Raw genomic sequence first — 26678 nt, 5'->3', positions numbered from 1 at the left:
CTTGTGCGCTCTCCCTCTGTGTCAAAGAGAGAGAGAGAGAGAGAGAGAGAGAGAGAAAGAGAAAGAAAGAAAGAAAGAAAGAAAGAAAGAAAGAAAGAAAGAAAGAAAAAGAATACATAAGTTAGATTCAAATTTAGATACAAAACTGGTTAACGTCTTATAGGGAAATAAAACCATAACCTTTGGAGTTATCCTTTCTACAGGACTAAAATAATTTGCATCTCTACCAGACAAAATTAATATGCACTGCTATTGGACAAGAACCTTTTCCATCATTGTCATTTTTCTGGAAGGTAATATGTTAGAAGACCTAATTGGCATGACTGACAACCAGTTATTTACTCATTCAGCATATAGTTAAGGGAGGCCTGCTTCGTACCGGACACTGTTCTCGGAGTGAGGATACAACACTATTGTTCTCTGCCCTCATGGAGATTACATTCACCTGGCCTCCTTGTATGTACCTTGCTCCAGCCTTCATTGCCACAGAGAGAGCCAGGTCCTGCCTATAACCTTCTCTCATGTACAGTAGAAAGATGCCCCAGGTATATGGCAACCCACATTCAAACTTTAGGGTGACCTAAAGCTTTTTCTATATTCTTTTCCACAGTGTTGGAGAATTTAATTTTAATAAATCTGTGGTGTAAACAGTTTCCTCTGAAATATGTTTTTAAAACACTGTCAAAGAGAATTCTCTCGCTTAATATTAAAAGCTGGCTGTCCTTGTTTCAACTATTAATTTTGACCTAGAATGATGTGGTTCTGAGGAAAAGGTTTACTGAAAGGAATCCATTTGTCTTCTTTACTCTTCATTTAACTCACTTCTAAGGTTTTCCAAGCAAGAATAAAGATACAGCATGATCACATTTCTGTATTCTTTTGTTGCTTAATAGGCATTTTGTATTTGGCATCTTCTCTTTCTTCATCACTCCTGCATTTTACTGATTTTTGAATTTTTACGTATAGAGAAGTGCTGCTTTGGTTAGACATTATCTTAAATAAATTTGGGTGTGTGTTTTTGTTTATGGATCGCAGATAGTGTTTTCTGCTTTGGAGGAATTTATTACATGCCTGCTTTCTGTAATGGACCAGTCATTGTCCATTTACTGGGGTGTATCCTGCCATTAGTGGTTTTGTCATGTAAATCATAATTGAATGTACTCTACTGAAACCCTGTAGCAAAACAAAATCTTAATCCAGTTATTTTGGTATCTGTGGAGTGCTTGGGTATATCAGCTCCTATTCTTTTCAGCAGCTTGGACCTCCACAAACTTTAGCATGTTTTATTTTTCCCAGCGTTCAAGAAAATGTCTGCATTCTGTGAAGGTAATCTGATCATTGAGTTTTGTTTTGCTTTAATTAAGTCCGAACCAAATATTTATGTGCTGTATCATGTGGTGTGTAAATTTAAAGAATACTTACACCGAAATACAAAAAGTATTCATCATAAAGATTTCTTTCTTTTTTAAAACATTAAAATGTGTGTTGACTATAAATTACAGATGAATATTTTTTCAGTTAGAAAACCTTGGCATTTCATTTCAGCTATTTTTTAAAGAATGAAATCTGTACCTTCTACAATTTGATGAACAGTTTAAATAAATGTAAAATTAATACAGTGGATTTTGAAATGTTTTTCATTTGGTTTATTTGGTTGGTAACAGTGTAAATAACATATACATAATTGGCTTTCTCACTGGGGAAAGGAATGCATTCTTCTGGGTAGGTCAACAATCTTAAATGCTGTGCTTTTGAATTCCTATTTTCTGTAGTGGTGTGCTTACATCACAGTCACTTACATAATAACATAAATATAAGAAAACAAATTGTTTTACAGTCCTTGTTATATGACTGAAGTTGGATTCAGTCAAAATATTTCCAGATTATTTTTTTAGCCTGTTTGTCATTGAGGAAGAGGATTGTGCAAAGGCAATTAACCTTCTCTCAAATTTTGCATTTTCAGAGACAAGGAACAGCTCCACCTCCAGTGAAACTGCCACCTCCTTATAAAGCTCCGTCTGAGGACAGTGACGAAAATGAAGAAGAATATGCATTTACCAACAGTGAGTTCCTTTTCATTTTTTGAAGTGAATGCAGAGTTCATTAAATTGTGCTTTCAGGAGTATTGTCAATTATCAAATGCAATGCTGTGGGTTCTTGGAAAAATGTGCATAAGCATATCATGCTGAAAAGGAAAATGTTATATCTCCTTTTGTGACTTTATTTTCCTAAACTTTCCTCCTTAACACTAATATAGTATTGGAGTGAATATCAAAGGCAGTGGGTTATACACTATTTTATCTACATTTCCTCCTAGTCTTAATATTTGGATGTGAATGTGAAAATACTAAGAAGTCCTTTAACTCTCAGTTTGACCCACAGTAATCTGAGTTGGATGTGGATGTCAGCTCTTGATTACTTGCTCTATTCAAACCGATGGTGATGTTGCTAATACAAAATCAGAAAAGACCCGAGTCATATTTTCTCCTTTACAGTTCCTTTCATGATTTTCTTTGCATTAACTGTATCAACTATACATTCATACATATATTTAATGGAGGCTTTATTTGAAAGAATTTGCATCTCTTTTATGCATGTAAAGTATATATAGTTAGATCCAATTGCTGTTGTACATGGAATTTTTTGGGGGAGGATGAAAAATACCCTAAAATTAGATTGTGGTGATAGTGAATATAGTAAAACCCCCAGGATTATATATTTAAATGGGTGGATTTTATGGTTTGTGAAATATGTATATGTTCTTTTAAAAATAATCTTGTTCCTTCCACAATTTAGAAAAAGTTTGATATAGATATCGAAGGAGTTAAAATTCTGGCTGTAACACTTCTTAGTGTATGACCTTCAGCATGCCCTCTTCTATAAAAATCATGGTTCTTCCTTCAGAGGTGTGTGGTAAAGATTAAAACAAGGTGATAAAGCCTTTAGCCTGCCATATAGTAAAATTTCAACAAGTATTATAGCTCTTACTAATAATTATTATGTTGATTTTTATAACTTGATATTTTTCTAAATACAGTAGTATGTATATAAATTTGAATATAAATAGATAATGTTTATAATTATTTAGTTGGCCTTATAAAAAATTGATTTGCACTTTGATTTTATAGAGCCCTTTCTGGTGCATTATTTCTTCATTAATTCAACAGATCTCTGTTGAAAGCCAACTGCTTTTTACCAACAGTGTTAAGTAAATCTGTTATGAAAGAAATAAAACATAGCTCCTTTTTTCTTGTTGGGGTCACTAACCTAGAAGGGAACAAAATTTGATCAATGTGCTGTAGTGCCTTGTTTCTCCACCTCTTTTGGAGAGTTACACATGATGGAGATGATTGATAGGTGTGTGCGCACATGTAACACAAGCCCTTGTTCTGATACAGGTATTAGGACAGCTGCAGCCGAGTGGAGATATCTCATTGGTTATTCATAATTTCTGGGATGCTAGAGTGCCCATATTTGCATAGTTGTTAGGAAATCTGGCTTAGGCATGTGACTAAGACTATGTTCTAATCCTAGTTCTATTTAGTTGTGAATTCATGGACAAGTTAACCCCTTCATGGCTCACACTTGCTCATCTGTAATAGGGGAAGGGAAGTCTTGTAATAATCTTCCTCATAGGATTGTTAGAATCTGAGGAGAAAAGGATTTGAAGAGTTTGGTATAAGGATTGTGATATCTAGTAAGCACTCTGGTATCGATGTGCCAGGCCTTTATGTATTATTAACCCAATTGATATACTAACCTGTGAGATCTCTAATTATACAAATAAACTGAGGCTCAGAAAAATTAAGGAATATGTTCAAAGTTACATAGCCGGTAAGTAGTAGAAATGTAATTTAAACCCAGACTCTCTGACTCCAGAGCCTGTACTCTTCATCTATACTTGCCGTTAACTTAAGTCTCATTTACTATGGCAGAAGTAGGTACAAAGTGCTTGGGGTTATCTAGTGAATATCACTTTGAGGCTGTAAGATAGAAGAGCAGCACCCTCCCCAAAGTTCCAGTCATGTACATGTGTGTTCACACATGTGCACAAACAAATTCACAGTTAGTGGGGTTCAGGAAGGCACCGATTTGCACTGCATGCAGAAAAAGACTTCTAATTCCTAAATCATCTTATAGGTATAACATTTCACAGATTCTCCCGCAAATATATTTGGGCTATGAATATGACTTCCCATTTGTTTTGCTCTCTAATTTTTTCCTTCTCAGCATACTTTTCCCTTCCCATTGAATTCACTGTTCATCTTTCTGCAGAAGAGTTTGAACTGTATGGGGTGTTAGATAGTTCACATTTAAAATGTAGGTGAGCCTAAAGCCTCTAGCTTTCTTATATTTCTTTGTGAAATGGATCCCATGGCTTTTTAATCTCATGAAATGACTACTCTGTTCCTCCATCTAAAACTAAGAGTAGATTGGTTCACTGTCTTACCAGATTTTTATTGTCCCAAACTAAGTATATCTTTTTACAATTCTGAAAATACGATTTTCTAAACTTTCCTATGGTCCAGGACTGTGAAGTGGATGGCTGGAATCCAAGCCTTAGGACCACCAGGAAGTGGTGATTGCATTAGAGAGATCACAGACATGAGACACATAGGATTTTAAAGTATAGTTAAAATCTGGGGCACCTGGATGGCTCAGTCGGTTAAGTGTCTGCCTTCGGCTCAGGTCGTGATCCTGGGGTCCTGGGATTGAGACCTGCATTGGGCTCCCTGCTCAGTGGGGAGCCTGCTTCTCCTTCTGCCTCTCTCTTTCTGTCTCTCATGAATAAATGAATAAAATCTTTAAAAAATAATTTAACTTAGGTGAGCTTTGCTAAGTTACTTAGTCATAAACTTCATCCTGCCATAAAATGTTTATTGAGTGGATATTATAGGTGGGCAGACATTGTTCTAGGTATTGGGAACATAGCGGGGAATAAGATCTCTCTTCCTATTAGCTTATATTCTAGTGGGAGAGAAAGATTATAAACAATAAGATAGTTAAAATATTGATAAATAGTCTAAATAAAATAATCAACATAGTGTGAGAATAAATGCTTTGGAGGAGTCAACATTAAGTAGAATGGGAAAGAAAGGCTAAGATAAGACCAAAGTGACAAGAAGGAATCAAAGAGCTGGCTTATATAGTCCTATAGATCAGATTTTTTTTTTTTTTTTTTTTCAGATTGTGATCCATAGTAACCTATATTTTACTTAACAGTCAAGTATAGGGGCATCTGGGTGGCTCAGTCATTAAGCGTCTGCCTTCGGCTCAGGTTATGATCCCAGGGTCCTGGGATCGACCCCGCATTGGGCTCCCTGCTCAGCGGGAAGCCTGCTTCTCCCTCTCCCACTCCCCCTGCTTGTGTTCCCTCTCTCGCTCTCTCTCTCTCTGTCAAATAAATAAATAAAATCTTTACAATCAAGTATAGATGTATACACACACACTTAGTGCATTTATAATTGAAACAAAGGTTTCACAAAATATTACTTACTTTTATAACATGAAAAACTTTATTTTTTTTTATTCTGTTTCATTTTTTAAAATGCTGTTTGCAGCTCAGTTTATTTCTTGACTACCAAGTCGCAACCTGCAATATGAAAAACACTAATCTATAGCTCTGGTTTCCAAACTTCAGAGTGCATCAAAGGAACCTACAGAGCTTGTACAAGCACTAGTTGCTGGGCCCACTCTCAATTTCTGATTCTTTTCATCTAGGAGGACCCAATAATTTCCTTTTCTAATAATTTCCCAGCTGATGCCAATCTTCTCATCCAGGGACCATATTCAGAAAACCAAGCTGGCATTTAATGGGAGCTAGTGAGTTTGCTTAGGAGTGATGTGTAGACAGCGACAGAAAGCAAACCCAGCATGGGCCTCGTGAACCAGCAGAGGAGCGTCCTAGCATAAGAACATTTCCGGGAGATTGTAGAGTCAGGCTGTTTAAGAGAAGAACGTGTTGTAAGAAGGGTTTTGTCACTGAACATCAGTGGCCAGCTGTGGAATGATACTGAGAGGTTGAGGTCAGAATCATGGAAGCAACCATTGAACTAGTAACATAAAACCAATAAGAAGAAAAAGAATACTTGATAAAAATAACGATTGTGGAGATTGTTATGAGAATTAAATGTTGGAGCGCCTGGGTGTCTCAGTCGGTTAGGCGTCTACTTCAGCTCGGGTCGTGGTCCCGGGGTCCTGGGATCGAGTCCCACATCAGGCTCCCTATTCAGCAGGGCATCTGCTTCTCCCTCTCCCTCTGCCCCTCCCCACTCCCCCCTTGCCCCTGCTCTCTCTCGCGCACTCTCAAATAAATAATCTTTTAAAAAAGAGAGAGAATTAAATGTTACAACTCATATAGAAAGTTTGGTACATGATAGGTATTTATGTCATAGATCCCTTATCTTGCATAGTTGGACATAATTCATGACATTCTGGTGTCTAATTATAGGAAGTCTATCTGTCAATTGAATGAAAAATGCTTAAATTTTAATAATTATGAAACAAGAATTAAGAAACAATATCTACATAAATTTTTAGCTGTCGAAAAACTGCCATTATAGGTCCTGCAGGATTTGTCAAAGGGAGGTTACCAATGGTACAGAACTTCCCAGACTTAACTTTATGGTAATAGTCTTTAATACCTAAATTTAAAGGTCTTGTCAAAGGTTCAGAGTCACTGAGGACATGAAGTATCACTCAGTTCACTATCACATGGTGACTTTAAAATCTTCATTTTTAGCCATAACTTCTCTCTGATATCCTGACCTGTTTTCAGTTGGCTGTTGGGGTGCCTGGGTGATGCAGTTGGTTAAGTGTCAACTCTTGATTTCAGCTCAGGTTATGATCTCAGGGTGAGATTGAGCCCCGTGTCCTGGCCCTGAGCTCAGTGGGGAGTCTGCTTCCCCTCTCCCTCTCCCTCGGCCCCTCACCATACTCTCTGAAATAAATAAATCTTAAAAAAGAGGGGGGTGCACCTGGGTGGCTTAGTCAGTTAAGCTTCTGCCTTCGGCTCAGGTCATGATCCCGGGACCCTGGGATCGAGCCCTGTGTCGGGCTCCCTGCTCCGTGGGGAGTCTGCTTCTCCTCTCCCCAGCTTGTGCTCGGTCTCTCTCTCTCTCTCAAATAAACAAAACCTTTAAAAAAAAAAAAAAAAGATACCATGTCTTTTTTCCACTAGCACTTTAAATCTTTTGCGAAAAACAAAACGTGTTTTTTCCTGAAGGCTGACCTTTTCCTTATATTCTTAATTTTTCATAAAGTCCTTAGCCCAGACTAAAACTTCACATATGTTTATTATCTCTCTTCCTAGATTAATCTTCACAATCTCCCCCACACTGGTAGCTTCCTTTGCATTTTTATTGCCACAATTTCAGTAGCTATATAGTAATCACAATTTACTGAGTACCTACTATGTGTCCTACATTTTCCCCAAGTCTTTAAATGCTTTCTCATTTGATTTACAAAAGAGTCTTTGAAAGGAGATCTTACCTTTTCTGCTGATTTCAGCTTAATCTCACCTTCTTCGGAAAACCTTCCCTCACTCCTTATTCTAATAAATATTCTTGTATGGTTTTTTTTTTTTATATCACTTAACAAAATGTGATTATTTATGTGATTATTAGTTTAATATCTGTCTTTCCCTTCACGGTCCATGAGTCTAGTAATCCTCTTTGTTTTGGCCTGGCACATTACAGAAACCCAGTATTTGGGGCAAATTACTGATGGAGGGTATGTGACTTGCATAGTGATGGCGGGAGTGTGATGAAAATCCACGTGTGCTCGTGGGGCTTCAGATAGACCCTTTCTACTGAGCTGTACCATCCATCTAGTTTCAGAGCCTTCTGTCCAGAACAGCTTGCCTTCTCTCTCCCAATATATCACCCCTCACCTTATATAAAAGTATCGATCCCCAGGGAGAGAAGCCACTCTTCTCTAAAAAGTCCTGCTTTGTTCACTTTTGATCCCAGACAGTAAATGCTTTTGCTTCACCCCATCTTTCAAACCTGTTGGTATTCATTCTTTCAACTACATTTTTAAACATCAGGGAGCAGAAGGTTTTGGAATGACTTTTTGTAACCTCTAAGAGAGTGATCATAAAGAAGCAGTGAGAATCCTACAATAGACATGTCTCTTGATGCATATTAGGTTCTGGAAACTCAGAATATAATTGACTTCTTTGACACTTAGCTTTTAAGTGGTATAGCAAAGATGTGAATGGAACCACAGGCTGAAGGCCTCTTAAAGCCTTTTTTTTAATACTTTAATTTTAGAATGGCGTACTCTCCTTTGGTGTTTTGTTTTTCCACCTTAATTTTTTTTTCTCTCAAAAAGGACCCGGTTTAATTATTCACCCTTTTGCTCAGATGCCTTCCACACCCCACCAAATTTTATGTCATACATAATATTTGGTAAAAAGTATATATTTAAGCTCTGAAGCATAATAAAATTATCCTGTGAATTGCACCATACAAATAAAAATTAGATCACTAACACCTTGCATCTTCGTGTTTTACTTTATTTTATTTCATTTTTTCAAAGATTGGATATTAGCTAAGACTCCCTGAAATGTGATATATTAGCAAATTATTCAGAGTCACAATATTTCTAAGTTTAGAGGCGTTGCTTTTTTAGAAAATTACAGTTTTATTGAGATACAATCCACATTACTATATAATTCATCTACTTAAAGTATGCAGCTCAGTGGCTTTTATTTACAGAATTGTTCAACCATCACTACTATCAATTTTAGAACAGTTAGAACATTTTCATCACCCCCCCCCCAAAAAGTCCTACTCATTAGCAGTCAGTCCACTTCACCATATTTATTCAGAAATTCTTTATAGTCATACCTAAAATATACATACATATATATTCTAATTTTTAAAAAGACTTTGTAGATAATTCACATGTATTCCCATGGAGTAGGGTGGGGAACCCGCCCCACACCCCTCTTCTTCTTACCATAAATAGAATCTGCGTCTAAATTTGGAAGAAGACAAGGATGCTTGCTAGCTCTACTCTCCTCAAGAATCTACCAGTGCATTGAGCTCACCTCTTCTGCCCCTCTCCAAAAACAAAAAAATTAGAGAACGATTATTCACAGATGGTGCTGTAGTCAATCTCAAAAATTCAAACCCCCCCCAAAATTTGGCAATATTAAGTAAGGCTATATATGAATTGCACACATAAAAATATTGTCTAATCTGTATTATTACTGAAAAAATGTAAAACTTTTCTAATAGCGTAACGGGCAAACTAGAAAATACCTAGGAATAATACAATTAGAAATATAAAACTCATGGCAGTAATCCATAATAACTTCTTGACATTTACTCTTTGACAACTGTGATGAAAGCTCTAAACCTATCCCCCACCCCGAAAAATGTATATAGATACACAAAACCATTGTTACCCGTGCATGCACCCTCACACACATGTACACTCACACCCACTCACCTACACACACACACCTCATTTTAAATAGGCATCATTTTGCCTATTTAGTGGAAGTCCTGAAGTTCATTTAAGAATTCATGGACCAGGGGCACCTGGGTGGCTCAGATGGTTAGGCATCTGCCTTTGGCTCAGGTCATGGTCCCAGGGTCCTGGGATCGAGCCCCGCATCGGGGCTTCTCCCTCTCCCTCTACTCGTTCCCCCTGCTTCTCCCTCTCCCTCTACTGTTCCCCCTGCTTGTGCTCTCGCTCTCTCTGTCTAAATTAAAATAATCTTTAAAAAAAAAAAAAAAATTCATGGACCATAGGTTGACAACCGCTATAACTTATTTTTAAAGAAAACTCTGGAACTTTATTAAAGAAGATTCGGGGGAGAAATATAGACATGTTATTTTCCTGATTGGAAGAGTAAGTATATTAAAGATTTCAATTATTTTTAAATTAGTCTGTAAGTTTAAGATAATTTGAATCCAAATCCTAAATATATATAGCCTGTGATTGAAAATTGATTTGGAAATGAAATGCTAGACAGTTTTGAAAATTCTCTCCTCGTATCTGAATATATTCTAAACTGGTGGTTTTCAAACTGAACCTGGAGCTTATAGAAACGAGTGGGAATGTTTTGGTTATCTCAATCAGCTTTTCTCAACCTTGGCACTATTGCAATTTTGACCAGATAATTCTTTGTTGGGTGGAGGAAGGAGGCTGTTCCTTTCATTGTAGAATGTTTGACAGATCCCTGGGCTCTATCCACTAGATGCCAGTAACACTCTCTCTCCCACCCCAGTTGTGATGATCTCCATACATTGCCAGGCGGCCCCTGGTCTAAATGGTTGGAGGATTCTGCTGTCATTTATTAGTTGTGTTGCCAAGATCACTGTGTTACATGGAACAGTCCCATACAATGAAGAGTTACCCTGCCCAGAGTACCAATAGCCCTTCTGATTAGAAACAGTGTTTCAAACTGCAGTAATTAGGGGCGCCTGGGTGGTTCAGTCAGTTAAGCAGCTGCCTTTGGTTCAGGTCATGTTCCTGAGGTCCTAGAATGGAGCCCTGCATCAGGCTCCCTGCTCAGTAAGGACCCTGTTTCTCCCTCTCTCTCTCATTCTCTCTCCCCCTGCTTGTTCTCTCTGTTTCTCTCCCTCTCCAATAAGTAAATAAATAAAATCTTAAAAAAAAAAAAAACTGCAGTTATTAAATCCATTTAGTATTTGCAAATAAAAATGGTCTAGAAATAAACCCAGGTGTTAAGAATTTAGAACATAAAAATCTTTTTTGAAATAGCAGAGATAGGATTATTCAATAAATGATGAGATATATGTAATAATTAGGGGGAAAATGTAGAGATCTCCATTTCTCATCAAAATTAGAAATTAATTTTGAATATTGTTTGCTTCTAAAAACTGAAACCGTACAAATACTATAAAAAGTCTATAAAGATTTTTAAAAATGTAATCTTGGCACAAAGAAAGGCCTTTCATATTATTATACTAACACTATAAAGGAAAATAATTATAAGTTTACTTACATAAAAATTGAAAACAATTATAACAATAAATATATCTTTAAACAGTATCATTACCAATAAATATTCAAAATGTTCTTAGGTATTCTCCCACAAAATTTATATCCTGATGTAGAAATAGTTTATCCGTGTATAAAAAATAGAGTATGAAAGTGGGGGATAATAAAAAAATATATATGTATACATAAACATATATACATGTCAGAAGAAAAAGACATGTACATCAATAGAAAAACAAGCGAAGATCAGACAGTATGTAACAAAAGAAATAGATTTGGGGAACAGATACAAAAAGTCTTTTCCACCTCACTAATAATAAAAGATATGTAAATTAATCATTTTTTTGCCTACCACATTACTTAGGATTTTAAAAATTAATATTGCTCATTGTTGGAGAGGTTGTAGGAAATAGGAGTACTTACATACTGTTGGCAGGAATATGAATTCATGCACCTCTTTTTGGAGACCCATTTGGCAGCATGTATAAAAAATTTAAATGTGCATGTTCTTTGACTGAATAATTCAACTTCCAGTGAAATAGCCTAAGGAATATTCATTGCCCATGTGAATATATGTGTATGTATATGTGTATATACCTACAAAAATGTGTTCTGCTTTTTTCACTATTAGCAATTATAGCAGTATATATTATATGTAAATAATACATAATAACAACTTGATTAAGTCACCTAGTAGCCATCTGACTTTAAACAGGCTGCATCCTTTTCATTTGGAGTCCTCATTTGTAAGATGGCGATACTAAATAGTACTGCTTTCACTGAGTTGCTATGAGAGCCTAGAAGAGATAATGTATATAAAATCCTTGTATAGGAAGTGACACATGCGAAGTATTCCAGAAATGTTAGCTACTACTCTTCAGTCTCATCAATAGTAATATAACATTCTTCAGTGTTTGCTGAATATTGCCACTACAGAATGAAATTCCTACAGGCCCTCAAGTGGCTTAGTCGGTTCAGCGTCCGACTCTTGATCTCAGGGTCATGAGTTCAAGCCCCGTGTTGGGCTCCACACTGGGTGTGGAGCCTACTTAAAAAAAAAAAAAAAAAAATGAATGAAATTTCTGGCATATGTATATATTGAAATTTTAGTAAAACTTACTATAGCTTAATTTTTTACATGTTTACACGTGTTTTAAGTTTAACATTATTGGGTAGGATCAGTACTTCATTAACAGGTCTGTACAGCTAGGCTGCTCCCTGATCACCATTTTGTGCTGTGAAACCACTACGCTCCCACTTCCAGTTGGGATCCCTGGACGAGAAAGGCATTTTGGAATACTTCCTTTTTCTGGAGTATTTTTCTCTTTCTTTTCTTTATATTTTCTTTGGACCAAAGGTGGAATTATCATAGAAGTATTGGTATATGATTTTGTCATTATTTTCTTCCAATGGAATTTTACCATTGCAGGGTTGATGTTTTACCTCATTCCTCCCGATGTAGGAAAAACACACAGGAGAATTTTTTGAGAAAAATTCATGGTCCAAATGGAATTTAAAAATTAAAAATATAGCTTTTGAAGATTACTTTAATATGAGTGCTAGTTTGCCAAACAGCCCTACAGAGTTTATGACGTGACTTAATCTCCCTTATTCTGCCTTGTAGTATTTAAATATTTATGAATTTGTTGATTCACAAAGGTCACGATGTTCTTTAGAGAGTTAATTCTCTTAAAATTCACATTAACTGTTAATATATTTTCCTACTTAACCTTTTAAAAAATTTTTTAATTTTTCATACAAAATGGTAGCAGCTTTCACCCTCATCTTTAGTTATTTATAGTATGTTACTCTTACAGTAATGAGCATTTGTACTTCAATTAACTGAAAGGATTTCAACATATGAAGCACATAAAGAAATTTTTCACTCTAAGTTACATCAAGAATTCTAACCTAGGCATTAACAGTAAATCAAAACATCAACCTTGTTTGAGTTATTGCCATTAATACACAGTTACTTTCTTTTGTTAATCCATGCTGTCCCAGGATTACTGATCTTGCATGGGTGCAGAAGGACCTGAATGATGTCCGAGTATCTTTCAGATCTTTTAGCCTTCCAGAAGCCAGCGCTGAATAGCAGAGTTTAGTCAGATTTTATAGCCAAAGCTGAATTTTATAGAATCCTTAGTATTTTTTAATTGATAAAAGTACAAAAGCAGGTACACCAACTACTTTGAGAGGGGAGTTTTGAGGAAAATCTTCTACTTTCAAATTTATTTAATCCACTTAAATTTTGTATAACAAAATATGTTTGGAAGAAAAAAAAGCATCTTACAGTTCAATAAGAAAACAACCCCATTTTTTAAAAACAGACAAAACTGAACATTTCACTGAAGAAGATATATAAATGCCTAATGAGCACATAAAAATGCTCAACATTATTATTAGGGAAATGCAAATTAAAACCACTACACATTCACAAGAATTATTTTATTTTTAAAGATTTTATTTATTTGTCAGAGAGAGAGAGCACAGGCAGAGGGAACAGCAGAGGGAGAGTGAGAAGCAGGCTCCCCACTGAGCAAGGAGCCCGAAGCGGGACTCAGTCCCAGGACCCTGAGATCATGACCTGAGCCAGAGGCAGACACTTAACCGACTGAGCCACCCACGTATCCCTCACAAGAATGATTTTAATAAAAAAGATGGGCACTACAGCCAGAACCCTCACACACTTCTGCTGGGAATGTAAAATGATACAACCATTTTGGAAAACAGTTGGGTCATTTCTTAAAAAGTTAAACATGGGGTGCCTGGGTGGCTCAGTTGGTTAAGCATCCGACTCTTGATTTCAGCTTAGGTCATGATCTCAGGGTTGTAAGATTGAGCCCTACGTCTGGCTCCGGGCTGGGCGTGGAGCCTGCTTAAGATTCTCTCTCTCCCTCTCCCCCTGCTCCACTCCCCCCACAGCACATGTGTGCATGCATGCATGCTCATGCGCTTGGTCTCTCAAAAAAAAAAAAAAAAAGTTAGATGTAAGTTTACCACACAATCTAACAATTCTACTTCTAGGTATGTATCTAAGAGAAATGAAAACCTATGTCCACACAAAGATTCCTACATGAATGTTCATTGCAGCATCATTCATAATAGTTCAAAACAGGATTAGCCAAATGTCCATCAGCTGGTAGATAAACATAACGTATATCCATACAGTGGAATACTACTTAGCAATAAAAAAGCAAAATACTTATATATGCCATGATGCTAAGTAAAGGCAGCCCAGTGCAAAAGACTAGCTACTATATGATTCCATTTATATAGGGTATACATAAAAAACAGGTCATTGGTTGCTTAGATTTGGAGTTGGGACTGGGTTTGATGGAATGTTCTGAGGTGGTGGAAATGCTCAAAAGCTGGATTGTGGTGATAGTTGCACACATCTGTAAGCAAACTGAAAATCATTGAAATAATATGCTTGCAGCAGGTGAATTTAATATGTGAATTATATTAAATAAAGCCTGTTAAAATTATTTTGAAGTTAGACATAATTTTAAATTGAAGAATCACATTTGTAGGTGAAGGAGGTTAAAAATTTAAAAGCACAAACTTCCAGCTATAAAATCTTGAGGATGTAATGTACAGCATGGGGACTATTGCTAATAGTATTGTACTGTATATTTGAAAGTTGCTAAGAGTAGATCTTAAGATTTTTCATCACAATTTTGCAACAATGTATGGTGATAGATGTTAACTAAACTTACTGTGGTGATCATTTTGCAATATATACAAATAGCAATCATCATGCTGTACACCTGAAACTAATATAATGTTATATATCAATTATATCTAAATAAAAATTTCTTTAAAGAATCACATTTGTAAAGGATAGTTAAAACTTATTATAAAAAGGTCTGTGTTAAAGGAAGAAGGCAATCCAATAGCACATTACTTTGAAGAAGGGAATAATAGTATCTTAATATCTTCCTTGATTGTGCTGGGATTTGAGAACCTTAAAACTCCTCTGGTCTGAGTAATTTTACAAGAATCCTAAGACACCCCCCACCCCCGAAAGTGATTAATTTGCCCAAAGTCACAGAATTAGTTACTTTGAGGTCAAGAATGGAGTCTCAGTCTCCTTTGATGTTCGGGGCCGCATTTAAGCTTTCCCTTCCCGTGCCATCCTGTGTGGGCCAAGTCAGTTTTTAACACGAAGTGGAGTCATGATCAACAAAGATTTATTGAGCAACTAGTAGTTTTTTTGGTTTAAATTTTTGGTTTTTTGTATTCTTGTGGTCTCCAGTTGATCTCTACCTTGCCAACAGATGTCACTACAATCAACAGCAATTATTATCAAGGATTTAAGGAATGTTAAGAATGCTCACCTCAAATAAGCAAACAGCATTCATTAGTGGCTTCTAACAATATTTCTATGTTCATTTTACTAGATATATGGATTTATTTGCTCTGTCCTTTTTTTCGTTTCTTGTTTTTGACAGTGCAAAATAGGAAAGATTAAGAAATAAAGGCTAAGTTTTAATTTTTTAGTTTTATGTAAATTCTTTTTCTCATTTCCTATATTTAATCATCCTTTTCTGAACCCTTTATCTTTATAATTAAGTAAATTAAGTAGAATTCTTATTCTCGTCCTATAATTGGAGATTGGTGAATGTTGCTTTCTAGTTTAGTTGATTTTTTTATGCTGGAAACTCCCAAAGTTCCAGCCTTTGATAGAATTTGGATGTATTTATTGTAACTATAAATAAAAAAATTGTACTGTTTAAAATCTTTTGAGAACCCTTTAAATTATATTCAGGTGTTCTTGACTTTAATATTACTCATCCGTATGACAGGTGATCAGGCAGATGACTTTGTATTCTACGTTTTACAAAGGTTAGAGAACACTGTAGTAATTGATAGATAATGAAGTAATTGCAGTTGGTTACGATTCTATTCTGGTGTGCTGGGGGTGGGAAGCAGAAAGGGATGCAATGAGGCATTTAAAAAAAAGTTTAAGAACCCACAACCATTTTTCTAGTGATTTCTCTGAAGCTTCAATTTCTTTTTTCATAATTTCCACCCTCCCCCCCCCAAAAAAAAGCTAACTTGAAGACTTGACTGCTTAAACCGGATCTTTACTGCACATTTAAAACGCTACTGAGACACAAATGAATCTCGCTAGGGAGACCGCATGTTCAGTGCAGTTCACCAGTTTCTTTGTTATAAAAAGAGTCAATGATGTGAGCAATAAGGAGACAGTAAGTTGACAACTGTTTCATTCACTTCCCAGAGGCTAACATCCACCCGTTTCCTTTTTATCTGCATTCGAAAGATGCAGCTAATGCCTTGAACTATTTCTCAGCAGGGAAACTGGGTCATTAAAATGATATTAATTGAAGCTGGCCACAAAATAAAGGGTTGTGTTGGTATTGCCTCCTGCTCTGGAATAGAGCGATCATCCCGATGTGAGCAGGGTAACGGAGTGCCACAGTCCGCAGTGTGAAGCATCCGAGGGTCAGATGTTGCAAACCAGGGATTTTTGCTTCTCCCGGCGTACTTTTCCCAGGCAGCTTTTACCTACTGACAGACGGGACTGTTAGCCTGAGTGGTAGCTTGAAATTAGCTTAATTGATTGCTTCTCATGATAGAAATAGACTGACAACTTGCCCTTAAGGAGAATAAAATCCGAGGGGGAGAAAAAAAAGAAATAGGCCCAAGGTCGACAGGAGAGAGAGGACAGAGTCTGGTGAGGATTTGAGCTGCTTCCAGCACTGAATGTTTATCGGGAATGCAGATACCCTGAAGGGAACACTGGTACAGCAATGGTCCAAGGGGGTTTCCCAGGTAAGCTATCTGTGCCTCTGTGATCTGTGGCTCTTTTGGAATGCAGTCTGAAGCCGTTTTAAGTGTGGGTGCAGAATGTTGTTGTGAAGGTTTGAACAATTGTAAGCTAAGGCATTTCTCTTTAGTGAAAGAGTGAGGGGACATATGCATGTGCCAGGCAATTGTGCGTTAGAAACAAACCTCTAAAAATTTCCTTTCATGTGTACTGTAGCTGGAATTTTCCCCGTAATGTTTTTGAAAAGTAGAGCAGTTTATCAGACTGTCAGGAATATACTAGTGAGTTTCAGTGCCAAAATTCTTAACACTGTGTTCCTGTGGTATCCTCTCCTTTCAGAATTGTAATTGAGAGGTAGATCTCCTGGACATTTATTGTTGTTGTTCTTTGTGACTTCACCATAAGCAAAAGGGAAGATGATTTACATTAGAACAAGGTTATTATGATTAATTTTTAAAAACTGACCAGCATTTTTGTTGTGGATGAAAGCAGAGTATCATTAAGGAATCCTAGTAGTAAACAAAAGGCTGCTTTTTCTAAATTGTAAGATAGCACCTTAAATATTATTTGCTAATTGTGCTCTAAGTCCCATTCATCTAAACCTACAAATTCGAATTCATTAGGGGTGGGGGCTCAGCACTTGGAAGTATTATCAGGGACTTCCTTGTTAACACATGGTTCCTGAAATCATTGCTAGATTGGTAATATAATTTCATTCAGTAGGATACTCTTTAGTGTATGTTTTTGCTTGACTTTTAGAAAATTAATTTATTAACAGAGCTTTTATTATATGTGCTGCTGAAGCGAGCACTATTAATAGAGCTTTTAATCCAAGTAAGATCTGGAATATTTAGACCTAATGGCGGGGGATGGGGGGTCTTCTTACCTCCTAAGGGAGGCAACTGTAAACTCAAAGAGTTAGACATCACATTATAGCCCCCTTTTTTTTTCCAGCAGTGCACACGCAAATTAGGTTATTTCTACTGCAATAGCAGAATATATGCCGCATACCTGATTTGAGCTAGCAAACCTTATTCCTGGCTATGCTGTCAAAATAATTGAGGAAGAACTTTTCTTTTGCCTAAAATACAATTTCTGAAGATCTCCTTGTTGGCATCCTGAGCTATTTAGTATCCAGTTTTGTGATTTTGATTTGGAGGAAATGTTAGCCCTTAAATGGATGCGTCACAGATTCCCTGTAGTGACAACTGTCCTGATTGTGTTTCTTTTCATTTTATAGTTGGAATTGGTTTCACTTGTCAAAAGGTCATCTTTTCAATATTACTTTCTAAAACTTGTATTGACAAGGCAACGATAAGAATGATCTTGGATATTGGTGGACCCTACCTGCTTTTCTTCAGACTCCCTAGAGCAGTTTGTTCGTGTTCCTTTTATGTTAGGAAGTTTCATTTTAAACATCTGTTTCTCCAGATTAAAAATATGTGTGTGCTTTAGTCTCCTCAGGTGACCTGTCATCCCTGATGATTTCCTTAATCTCTATTTCACTAATTCAAGGTTGCCACTGTCCAGCTTCATAAACCACAGTAGAACCCTCATGAATCCTCACGGTGGGTTTTCCAGAAATTGCACACAATGTCTAGTCAGTAGGAATTTCTGTATCTTTTGCATTTTATTCAAATAATATATGAAAATGTTTTTTATGTTATTAGCTGTAAATGTGTCTCATAAGTAGACATTTATGTGTTAAATGTAAGTTATTTTTCCGGTACTCCTGCTCAGGATTAATTGTTCATGATTTTCATAACAAACACATTCAGCATTTATTAAAGGTTTCTGTTTACCTTTGTGCATATACATTTAACTCCAGAGTATTTTAATGTTTTCTAATAGTCTTTATATTATGTTCACTGCTCTGCATTCAGTTAATTTGAAAAGCATCCTTCTATTTCATGTCTCTTTCTGGCATATTTTACAAATAGTTATACATAGAATGATAAATAAAAGATGAGGCCTCAGTCTGCAGAGAATTTACTCTTTTTTTGTACTTGCTTGGAAACATGTTATTTTAAATGAGTTTATGTTGCTTTGGTATATGTGGTTTTAAAACAGGCCACTTTAAAATATTCATGTTTGGGGCGCCTGGGTGGCTCAGTTGGTTAAGCGACTGCCTTCGGCTCAGGTCATGATCCTGGAGTCCCTGGATTGAGTCCCACATCGGGCTCCCTGCTCAGCAGGGAGTCTGCTTCTCCCTCTGACCCTCCTCCCTCTCATGCTCTCTGTCTCTCATTCTCTTTCTTGCAAATAAATAAAATCTTAAAAAAAAAAAAAATAAAATAAAATATTCATGTTTGCATATGAGTATAGGTTTAACTTTCATCATTTAAATTGATCCAGTGTTAAACAAAGTATTATAATTCGAATTAGGGAAGTAGTGTACAAAAATTAAGTATTTAAAGTGGTTTGTTTTTTGTTTTTTTGTTTTTTTTTCTGAGAAACTACCTCTTTTTTGGTGAATACAATGGGGAGGGAAGGTAAGAAATATCATTTCTCTGTTTCTTTTATGTTTTCTTATTTAGATAGTTACGTGCTTTTTTGCACAAATATTCACTTTATCTCTTTTCTTACATTTATGCTATGACAGGGTTCTAAGATACTTGCATAGTGTGAAGAATTCATATTGTATATTCTGAATATATCTGTGCTAAGTCAGTCATCTTATTCCCATTTTGTAGATAGTAAAACTCTTTTTCTAGAAAGCGTGGAGTGCTTTATTCATGTCTTGGTGGAAGTCTGACATAACCTCAGTTACTATGATGATATGAAAAAATTTTGGAGCTTAATACCTTCCTAAGACTGAGGGGAGAAATACACCAGTGGAACCTCTGCCTTCAGGAAGTTTATAATCTTCCTAAAAAGAGAAGATGCAGATAGGTGGAGAAACAAAATGACTTTAAACCCGTCTGGAAGAGCTTGAGGTGGAGAAGTTGGTAGGATTGGCAAAAGTATGGTAGCTCCAGATGTGGGAGTCCACTCGGGCAAAGAAATGTTACAAGCAGTAAAGCAGAAAGGACAAAGTAAGACCAGATTTTAGGGGAGCAAGAATTCTAAAACTGAAAGCTCACAAATTTATTATTTCCTGAAATGGAAATTATGGTGGTAGCTAACCCATGGAAACCACATTTCAGAATAGTTGAAATAAAATTTGTAGTTTCATTCCTTTAAATTTGTTGAGTACTTCTGTTCGGAACACTGTGCTAAATGCCTTCCATACGTTTTTTTCTAAAGTCCGTATAATTTTGTGTTTCTTTTTTAAAGTCTCGTTATTTTATAGATGAAGTCCAGAGGACTCCAAAGGCTGTACTTTTACTAAATTTTAACTTTACATATTTTCAAGTATGTAAGTGAAGTAATTCATTCCATTGGCAAAGACAAATTGATTACTCTCCTCTTTTCCAATAATGGGGTAGATAGACATGTTATTTGAATTCCAAAAAAAAAAAGCATGCTGAAGTTCTGAATTCCAAAAAATTCATATTCTTCAGCAAACCACATTTTAATATTGAAAGTTCCAATTTAAAAGAAAAAGTCACAAACCAAATGAAGCTGAATTGGGGAAAAATACAGTAATGGAGATGTGCCATTAGTTTTCAGGGTACACATTACGGCATCACACACTGCACAGCATGAATCAGGCTTCTGAGCATAAACAGATTTTTTTCCATTACTGAAAAATTTCTACATTTGGAAAAGAAATAGCAAGTCTCCTGATGCTAACCGGAGGGGAATGGGTAAGTAGCGAAGGTTAATAGATACTTAGATGGAATTTTTAAAAAACTATATTTTGAGTCCTTCAATATTTTCAGGTTCATCCTAGGTGATATGGAAATGTATTAGCACTTTGGTAAATTTTTTTTTTTTTTAAAGATTTTTATTTATTTATTTAACAGAGAGAGAGAGCACAAGTAGGCAGAGCGGCACAGAGGCAGAGGGAGAAGCAGGCTTCCTGCTGAGCAGGGAGCCCGATGCAGGGCTCGATCCCAGGACCCTGGGATCATGACCTGAGCCAAAGGCAGACGCTTAACCGCCTGAGCCACCCAGGCGCCCCTTTGGTAAATGTTTTGAATTGCATTTGGGTTTTGGCTCAGGGTTGCCTCTACCGGCTTCAGGTTTTCAATACCTGCTCCCTCCAGTATTTCAAAAGCCAGTGCAGATATAAGAGCATGCTGGGAATGAGAAGGTAGCACCTTTCAGCTTCATAAAGCAAAAAAACCTGAGTTATAAAAGCTTTTTAAAAAAATTTATATCTAATGGACAGTTCACTAGCTTCCCATCTGTTTGCTTGAATACATCTGATGTGTAATGGAGATGTTTTGATTATACCTGCAGGGATTAACACACGCACATACTGATAGTCTAATAATAAAATCACATTGGTTATGGCTGTTCATATGTGTCATACGAAATCTCTGAAAACAGCTCTCTGCTCCTGTGCAAAATTAAGTTAAAGGCTTTGGTTCCTCAGATGACAGACATTTGACTTGATTGATTGCCAAGGCACATTTATGTAATAATTCACAAATTGCTTAGTCCTCTGTTTTGATTGTTCTTTAAGAAGAATCATTTTGGCAGGTAGATAATCTGTGTTTTCACAGATCACAGAACCTACAGAAACTAGCTTCTCATTCTTCAGTCCCTGTGGAATCTGTACCTTTCACCATGTGTCTGTGCTCTTATTTCTTTCAGCTTGTGCCTAAATAATCACTTCCCATGTGTGACTACAGCTCTTAATGTGCCTTATGGTGCTGTGTTGAGGGTAGGTCGTTAGGCATCCGTTTCCTCTATAGCCAAAGCTTAGGTCATTGTAAATGTTCAATAAACGTTCTTTGAACTGATGTAGGAAAAGCCATTTTTGCATGTAACCTAATGAATATTCATGAGGGAATGGCCAAATCTATTCAATTTACAAAGGGAGCATTCTTGTGGAACAGTGGCTCACTAAAGAAGATGAAATTATTCTATCATCTACATGTATTACTTAGAAGGTTCTTTTTATGGGCTACATAGTGTGCGATGATAGTATATAAGGAAGGGACATTTTCTTCCAGTGGAACAATGGTTTTTCTTAGAAAAAATTTTTTTCAATAATCATAAAGAAGTTCCTATGAGGAATTTATATACTTGGGGAGGGTGGACAGTAGAATAATGGGTAAATGAGTTTATTTTCCTGTTCTCAGCTGTCTTTTTTTTTTAATCAAACATTTTGTGTGCTTCTTCAGTGGTTTCTGAACAAATCTATAATATGATTTATGCATTCTTAAAATGTTCAGAGCAAGTAACAGGATAGTTTCTTGGTCAAGTAGGAAAAAGTAGCAGCTTTTTCATTTTGTAACCCGCAAACTTTTGGTACAGGGTGAACATATTTAAAATTAATCATTTAGGGGCGCCTGGGTGGCTCAGTCGTTAAGCGTCTGCCTTCGGCTCAGGTCATGATCCCAGAGTCCTGGGATCGAGCCCCACATCGGGCTCCCAGCTCTGCGGGGAGCCTGCTTCTCCCTCTTCTACTCCCACTGCTTGTGTTCCCTCTCTCACTGTGTCTCTCTCTGTCAAATAAATAAATAGAATCTTTAAAAAAATAAAAATAAAATAAATCATTTATTGCAAGATTCAGCAAACTACAGCCTATGGGCCAGATTTAACCTGCTGCATGTTTCTGTAAATAAAGTTTTATTGGAACACAGCCACACCCATTCATTTATGTATTGTCCCTAGTGCTTTTGAACTATAGAAGACAGCAGAATTCATTAGTTGCAGCAGAGACCATAGAGCCCACAAAGCCTAAAATATGTGCTATCTCTTTTCCAGAAAGTTTGGCAGTCCCTGAATTATACCAAAGAAGTTAAAGCTTTCAATCAGATATAGGTTCAAATCCTGCCTTACAGCTTGCTACCTGTGTAGGCTTGGGCAAATTACTTACTACAAAATTGTCTGGCCTTTGATTTCCTTTTCTATGAATAGAGGTAATACCACCTATCCCATACACTTTTTTCCTGGTGATTAAATAGCATAAAATATATAAAGTATTTAATATGTCACTTTTAAAATGGTAAGCACTCTGAAAAGGATAGCTGTATATAAAATATGCACATATTAGTTGGTATATTATTTTTCCTTCATGCAAGATTGAAAGTTGTTAACTTGATTGTGGTATACTGTTACTATGAAATAATTTGTTTACATGTTTATTGTGTTATATATTTATCTTCTAGATACAATTAGTGATATACTATTTCTAACCCTCTCTGCTTTGATGGCATAAATTATCTCAGCCAGGTTATTCAGGTTTTTTACATGCTATTTAAAAATCAGCTGTACAAACCTTAAATTAACTTGTAATTAAAACATGGTCCTAATTCTTTCTGGCAAATGGTGGTATCAAATATTGAATCAAATTAATCAGTTTTTTATGGATCAGAAAATTTTAATATAAAATGTAATTATATTATTCCCTATATGATTGCTTAATGTTTGGAAAGTATCTACAGACCTAAAACCCTCAGTGTTTCAAGTACCCTATGATTTGAAAATCATAGGGGCGCCTGGGTGGCTCAGTCGGTTAAGCATCTGACTCTTGATTTCGGCTCAGGTCATGATCTCAGGGTCGTGAGATAGAGCCCTGCATTGGGCTCTGCGCTGGGTGTGGAGCCTGCTTGAGATTCTCTCTCTCCCCCTTCCCTCCCCTCTACTTGCTTCCTTTCTCTCTCTCTCAAGAAAAAGAAAAAAGAAAATCATAGAGATTTACCTTGAAGATTTTCTCAAGATTTAAGCAGTGTTTTCTGGTTTGTTTGACAAATTATTCTATCTTTGTATGAAATACCCATAGTGGATCTGGCCTTAAGTATGTGTGAGATTCTAATTTTCCTCAGGGATCATAGAGATGATCCAGAGAGATTCCCTGATATTCCTGGTAGAGCAGAGGGAGTGAGGCCTAGAAATCAAGGTATTGCCTCTTGTTGTTTGTGGGAAGTCACTGACTCTGATGCTTCACTTTCTTAATCTCTAAAATGAGTGTGAGACGACATTACCTACTAGATTCCTGCTAGTTCCATGACTTTTAGGGGGAGGACATACTTTGTTTGGTAAGAGCAGACAAAACCTTGAAGATACCTATTTTCAACTAACGTTAAGAGCCTAAATTTATTTTTTTCACCTTTATTTTTTTTATTATTATGTTATGTTAATCACCATACATTACATCGTTAGTTTTTGATGTAGTGTTCCATGATTCATTGTTTGCGTATAACACCCAGTGCTCCATGCAGTATGTGCCCTCTTTAATACCCATCACCAGGCTAACCCATCCCCACACCCCCCTAAATTTTTTTTATTTTTTTTTAAATGATCTTATTTTAAGTAATCTCTACACCCAACCTGGGGCTCAGACTCACAACCCTGAGATCAAGAGTCGTGTGTTGCATTGACTGAGCCAGCCAGGTGCCCTAAGAGCCAAAAAAAAAATTTTTTTTATTATGTTATGTTAATCACCATACATTACATCATTAGTTTTTGATAAGAGCCAAAATTTTAATCTGGGCTTTTTAACATGGGGTCTTTCAGCCCATAAGGAGTCCAAGGATGACTATCAATTCTTTGAATTTTCTATTTAAGTTCAGAATGTATGTGTTTTGGGATAGGATAAGGTAGTTCTTCTCTGTATTACGTTACCCGTGAAACCCATAAAACACCACTGTTCTTTTTTTTTATTTTTTTAAAGATTTTATTTATTTATTTGAGAGAGAGAATGAGATAGATCATGAGGGTCAGAGGGAGAAGCAGACTCCCCGCTGAGCAGGGAGCCCGATGCGGGACTCGATCCCGGAACTCCAGGATCATGACCTGAGCCGAAGGCAGTCTCTTAACCAACTGAGCCACCCAGGCGCCCCAGAACACCACTGTTCTAATCTATAAAAACCATGACTGATAGGAGGATTAGATGACACTTTAAATCGGAACAGCCAAATAGAACTAGACAGCATAGTATGACTTTTGAAATTAGTGCAGGATCAATGATTACATAGCAGATAATAAATAACATATAACATTTTATCTCCAAAATTAATACAAGCTGCAATGTAACTTTAGGAAGTAACAATTTCCACTTGTATAAAGAACTCTGCTGCCATGTTTAGAATGGTTCTGTCACGTGGGTCCAACACAGTCCCTTGTGCATAATAATTGCTTACTGTTGTGTGAAAGAATAAATGATGTTTTCAAGTTATTTATTCAACATCAGTATTTCTTGTATATTGTTCTGAGGAAGGAATTATCTTTGACTTTATATAAATGCATATAACTCATAATTTAGTGGTTAAGAGATTGGGGTTTGGAGTTCTATAATTTTAGTCCCAATTCATCTCTTTATTAATCACTCCAAAACTCTGTCCTTAACTGTAAAGTGGAGATGAAAGCACCTACCTCACTGGATGGTTTAGAGGACAAAGGGATGTAATGCATACAAAGTGCATAGCATCCTGCCTGCTTGGAGCAGGTATCCTGCACATGATAGATGGTAGTTTCTCATCATGATCATCCTTTGCCTCTTGCTTTTCTATTATACAAGTCTAAGTTCATCATAAAAATTGTTCTTTGAATAAAGTAGAATTTTTATGGAGAACATTTCAAATCCCTCTTGATTCTTTGGAAATTTCCTACAATCTTGATGCAAATTAGTACTCTGGAAAAGATCATTTTACTGAGACTTTTTCTCAGTATTTTTTATTTCATTCATTTCTAGATGGAGGAAACACTGACTTCTGATGCATTTAGTTTGAGCCAGATGCATTGTCACCAAAAGAGGCGGAGTTAAAGGTGCAAGCATTGATACCTCGTAACAATAAACATTCACAGAGAATGAGACAAAAACTGTATTTTGACAGAGAGACTTTAGGCAGGTCTGCTGACTGCAGGGTCAGCAAAGGAAAAGTGTCAACCTGATTGCAAAAGACAAAGCAGAAAATCTACATCCAGCAGACACAAGAAATAGGGGTACGGTAGCCTCTGGTTGCTCACACAGGCAAGAAGCCCTTCCTATCAGAGCTCAAACGCTACCATCTTTTCTTCTCACTAGGAAACCTTTCCTGATTGTCTTAGCTAGAAGTGTTGTCTCCCATAACTCACTCTCCCAGCTCTTCTCTTCAAGTTTACTCTAACAGCCTACTGTGATGATATGGTTATTCATAGGTGCTTATTCATTCTATTTATAGCTTCACAAAGATAGTGTGTCTTGATTTATTTTTAATTCAGCACATCTTGTTAATGCCTTGTCCAGAGGACCCACTCAATAAATATTAATTGAATGAGTAAATGGATGAGCATCAGGTTATATAAAATCATGCAGAAGGTATGTGAAAGTTTTGGCATTGACTGTGTTCTTTTGTTTCTTTTCTTTCTTCTTACAATATTCCTTTTCAAATACCCTGTCTGGAGTTTAGGTTTCAGTTACTTGCACAAAGCAGTTTTTGGGTTTGTTTGTTTGTTTGTTTTCAATAAAGATTTTGTTTATTCATCTGAGAGAGAGAGAGCATGAGCAGGGGGGAGAGGGAGAAGCAGGCTCCCCGCTGAGCAAGGAGCCTGATGTGGGACTCGATCCCAGGACCCTGGGATCATGACCTGAGCCGAAGGCAGATGCTTAACCAACTGAGCCACCCAGATGCCCCAACACAAAGCAGTTTTGTAGTTGACAAAGCAGATATAAGTTACATCAACCTAAGTGTGTAGGTATGGTAGTTGGTAAAGTTTGTGGTGTGATGCCGCAGGGTTTTAAGCAAAGAGACTTGTTCTTATATACAGTAGGGGACAATTAAAACTCTTGAGCTGAAGAAATAATCTGACTATAATCTTTTTTTTTTTTTTTTTTTAAGATTTTATTTATTTATTTGACAGAGAG

The 26678-nt window shown here is 36.5% G+C and overlaps 1 protein-coding gene across 3 annotated transcripts in view; it reads left to right on the top strand.

The window, feature by feature from the left end:
• The window catches only part of PATJ (PATJ crumbs cell polarity complex component), a 347778-nt gene that overhangs the window by 154725 nt on the left and 166375 nt on the right, over positions 1-26678 (top strand). For all 3 annotated transcript variants that reach the window (XM_078073041.1, XM_036091353.2, XM_078073040.1), the window contains exon 27: positions 1964-2063. In XM_078073041.1, the coding sequence (XP_077929167.1) occupies positions 1964-2063 (100 nt within the window). The remainder of the gene's footprint in view (positions 1-1963; positions 2064-26678) is intronic.

The sequence above is a fragment of the Halichoerus grypus genome, chromosome 5, assembly GCF_964656455.1.
Source record: "Halichoerus grypus chromosome 5, mHalGry1.hap1.1, whole genome shotgun sequence".
Classification (NCBI taxonomy): domain Eukaryota; kingdom Metazoa; phylum Chordata; class Mammalia; order Carnivora; family Phocidae; genus Halichoerus; species Halichoerus grypus.
This window is presented reverse-complemented; position numbering and strand designations above follow the sequence as displayed.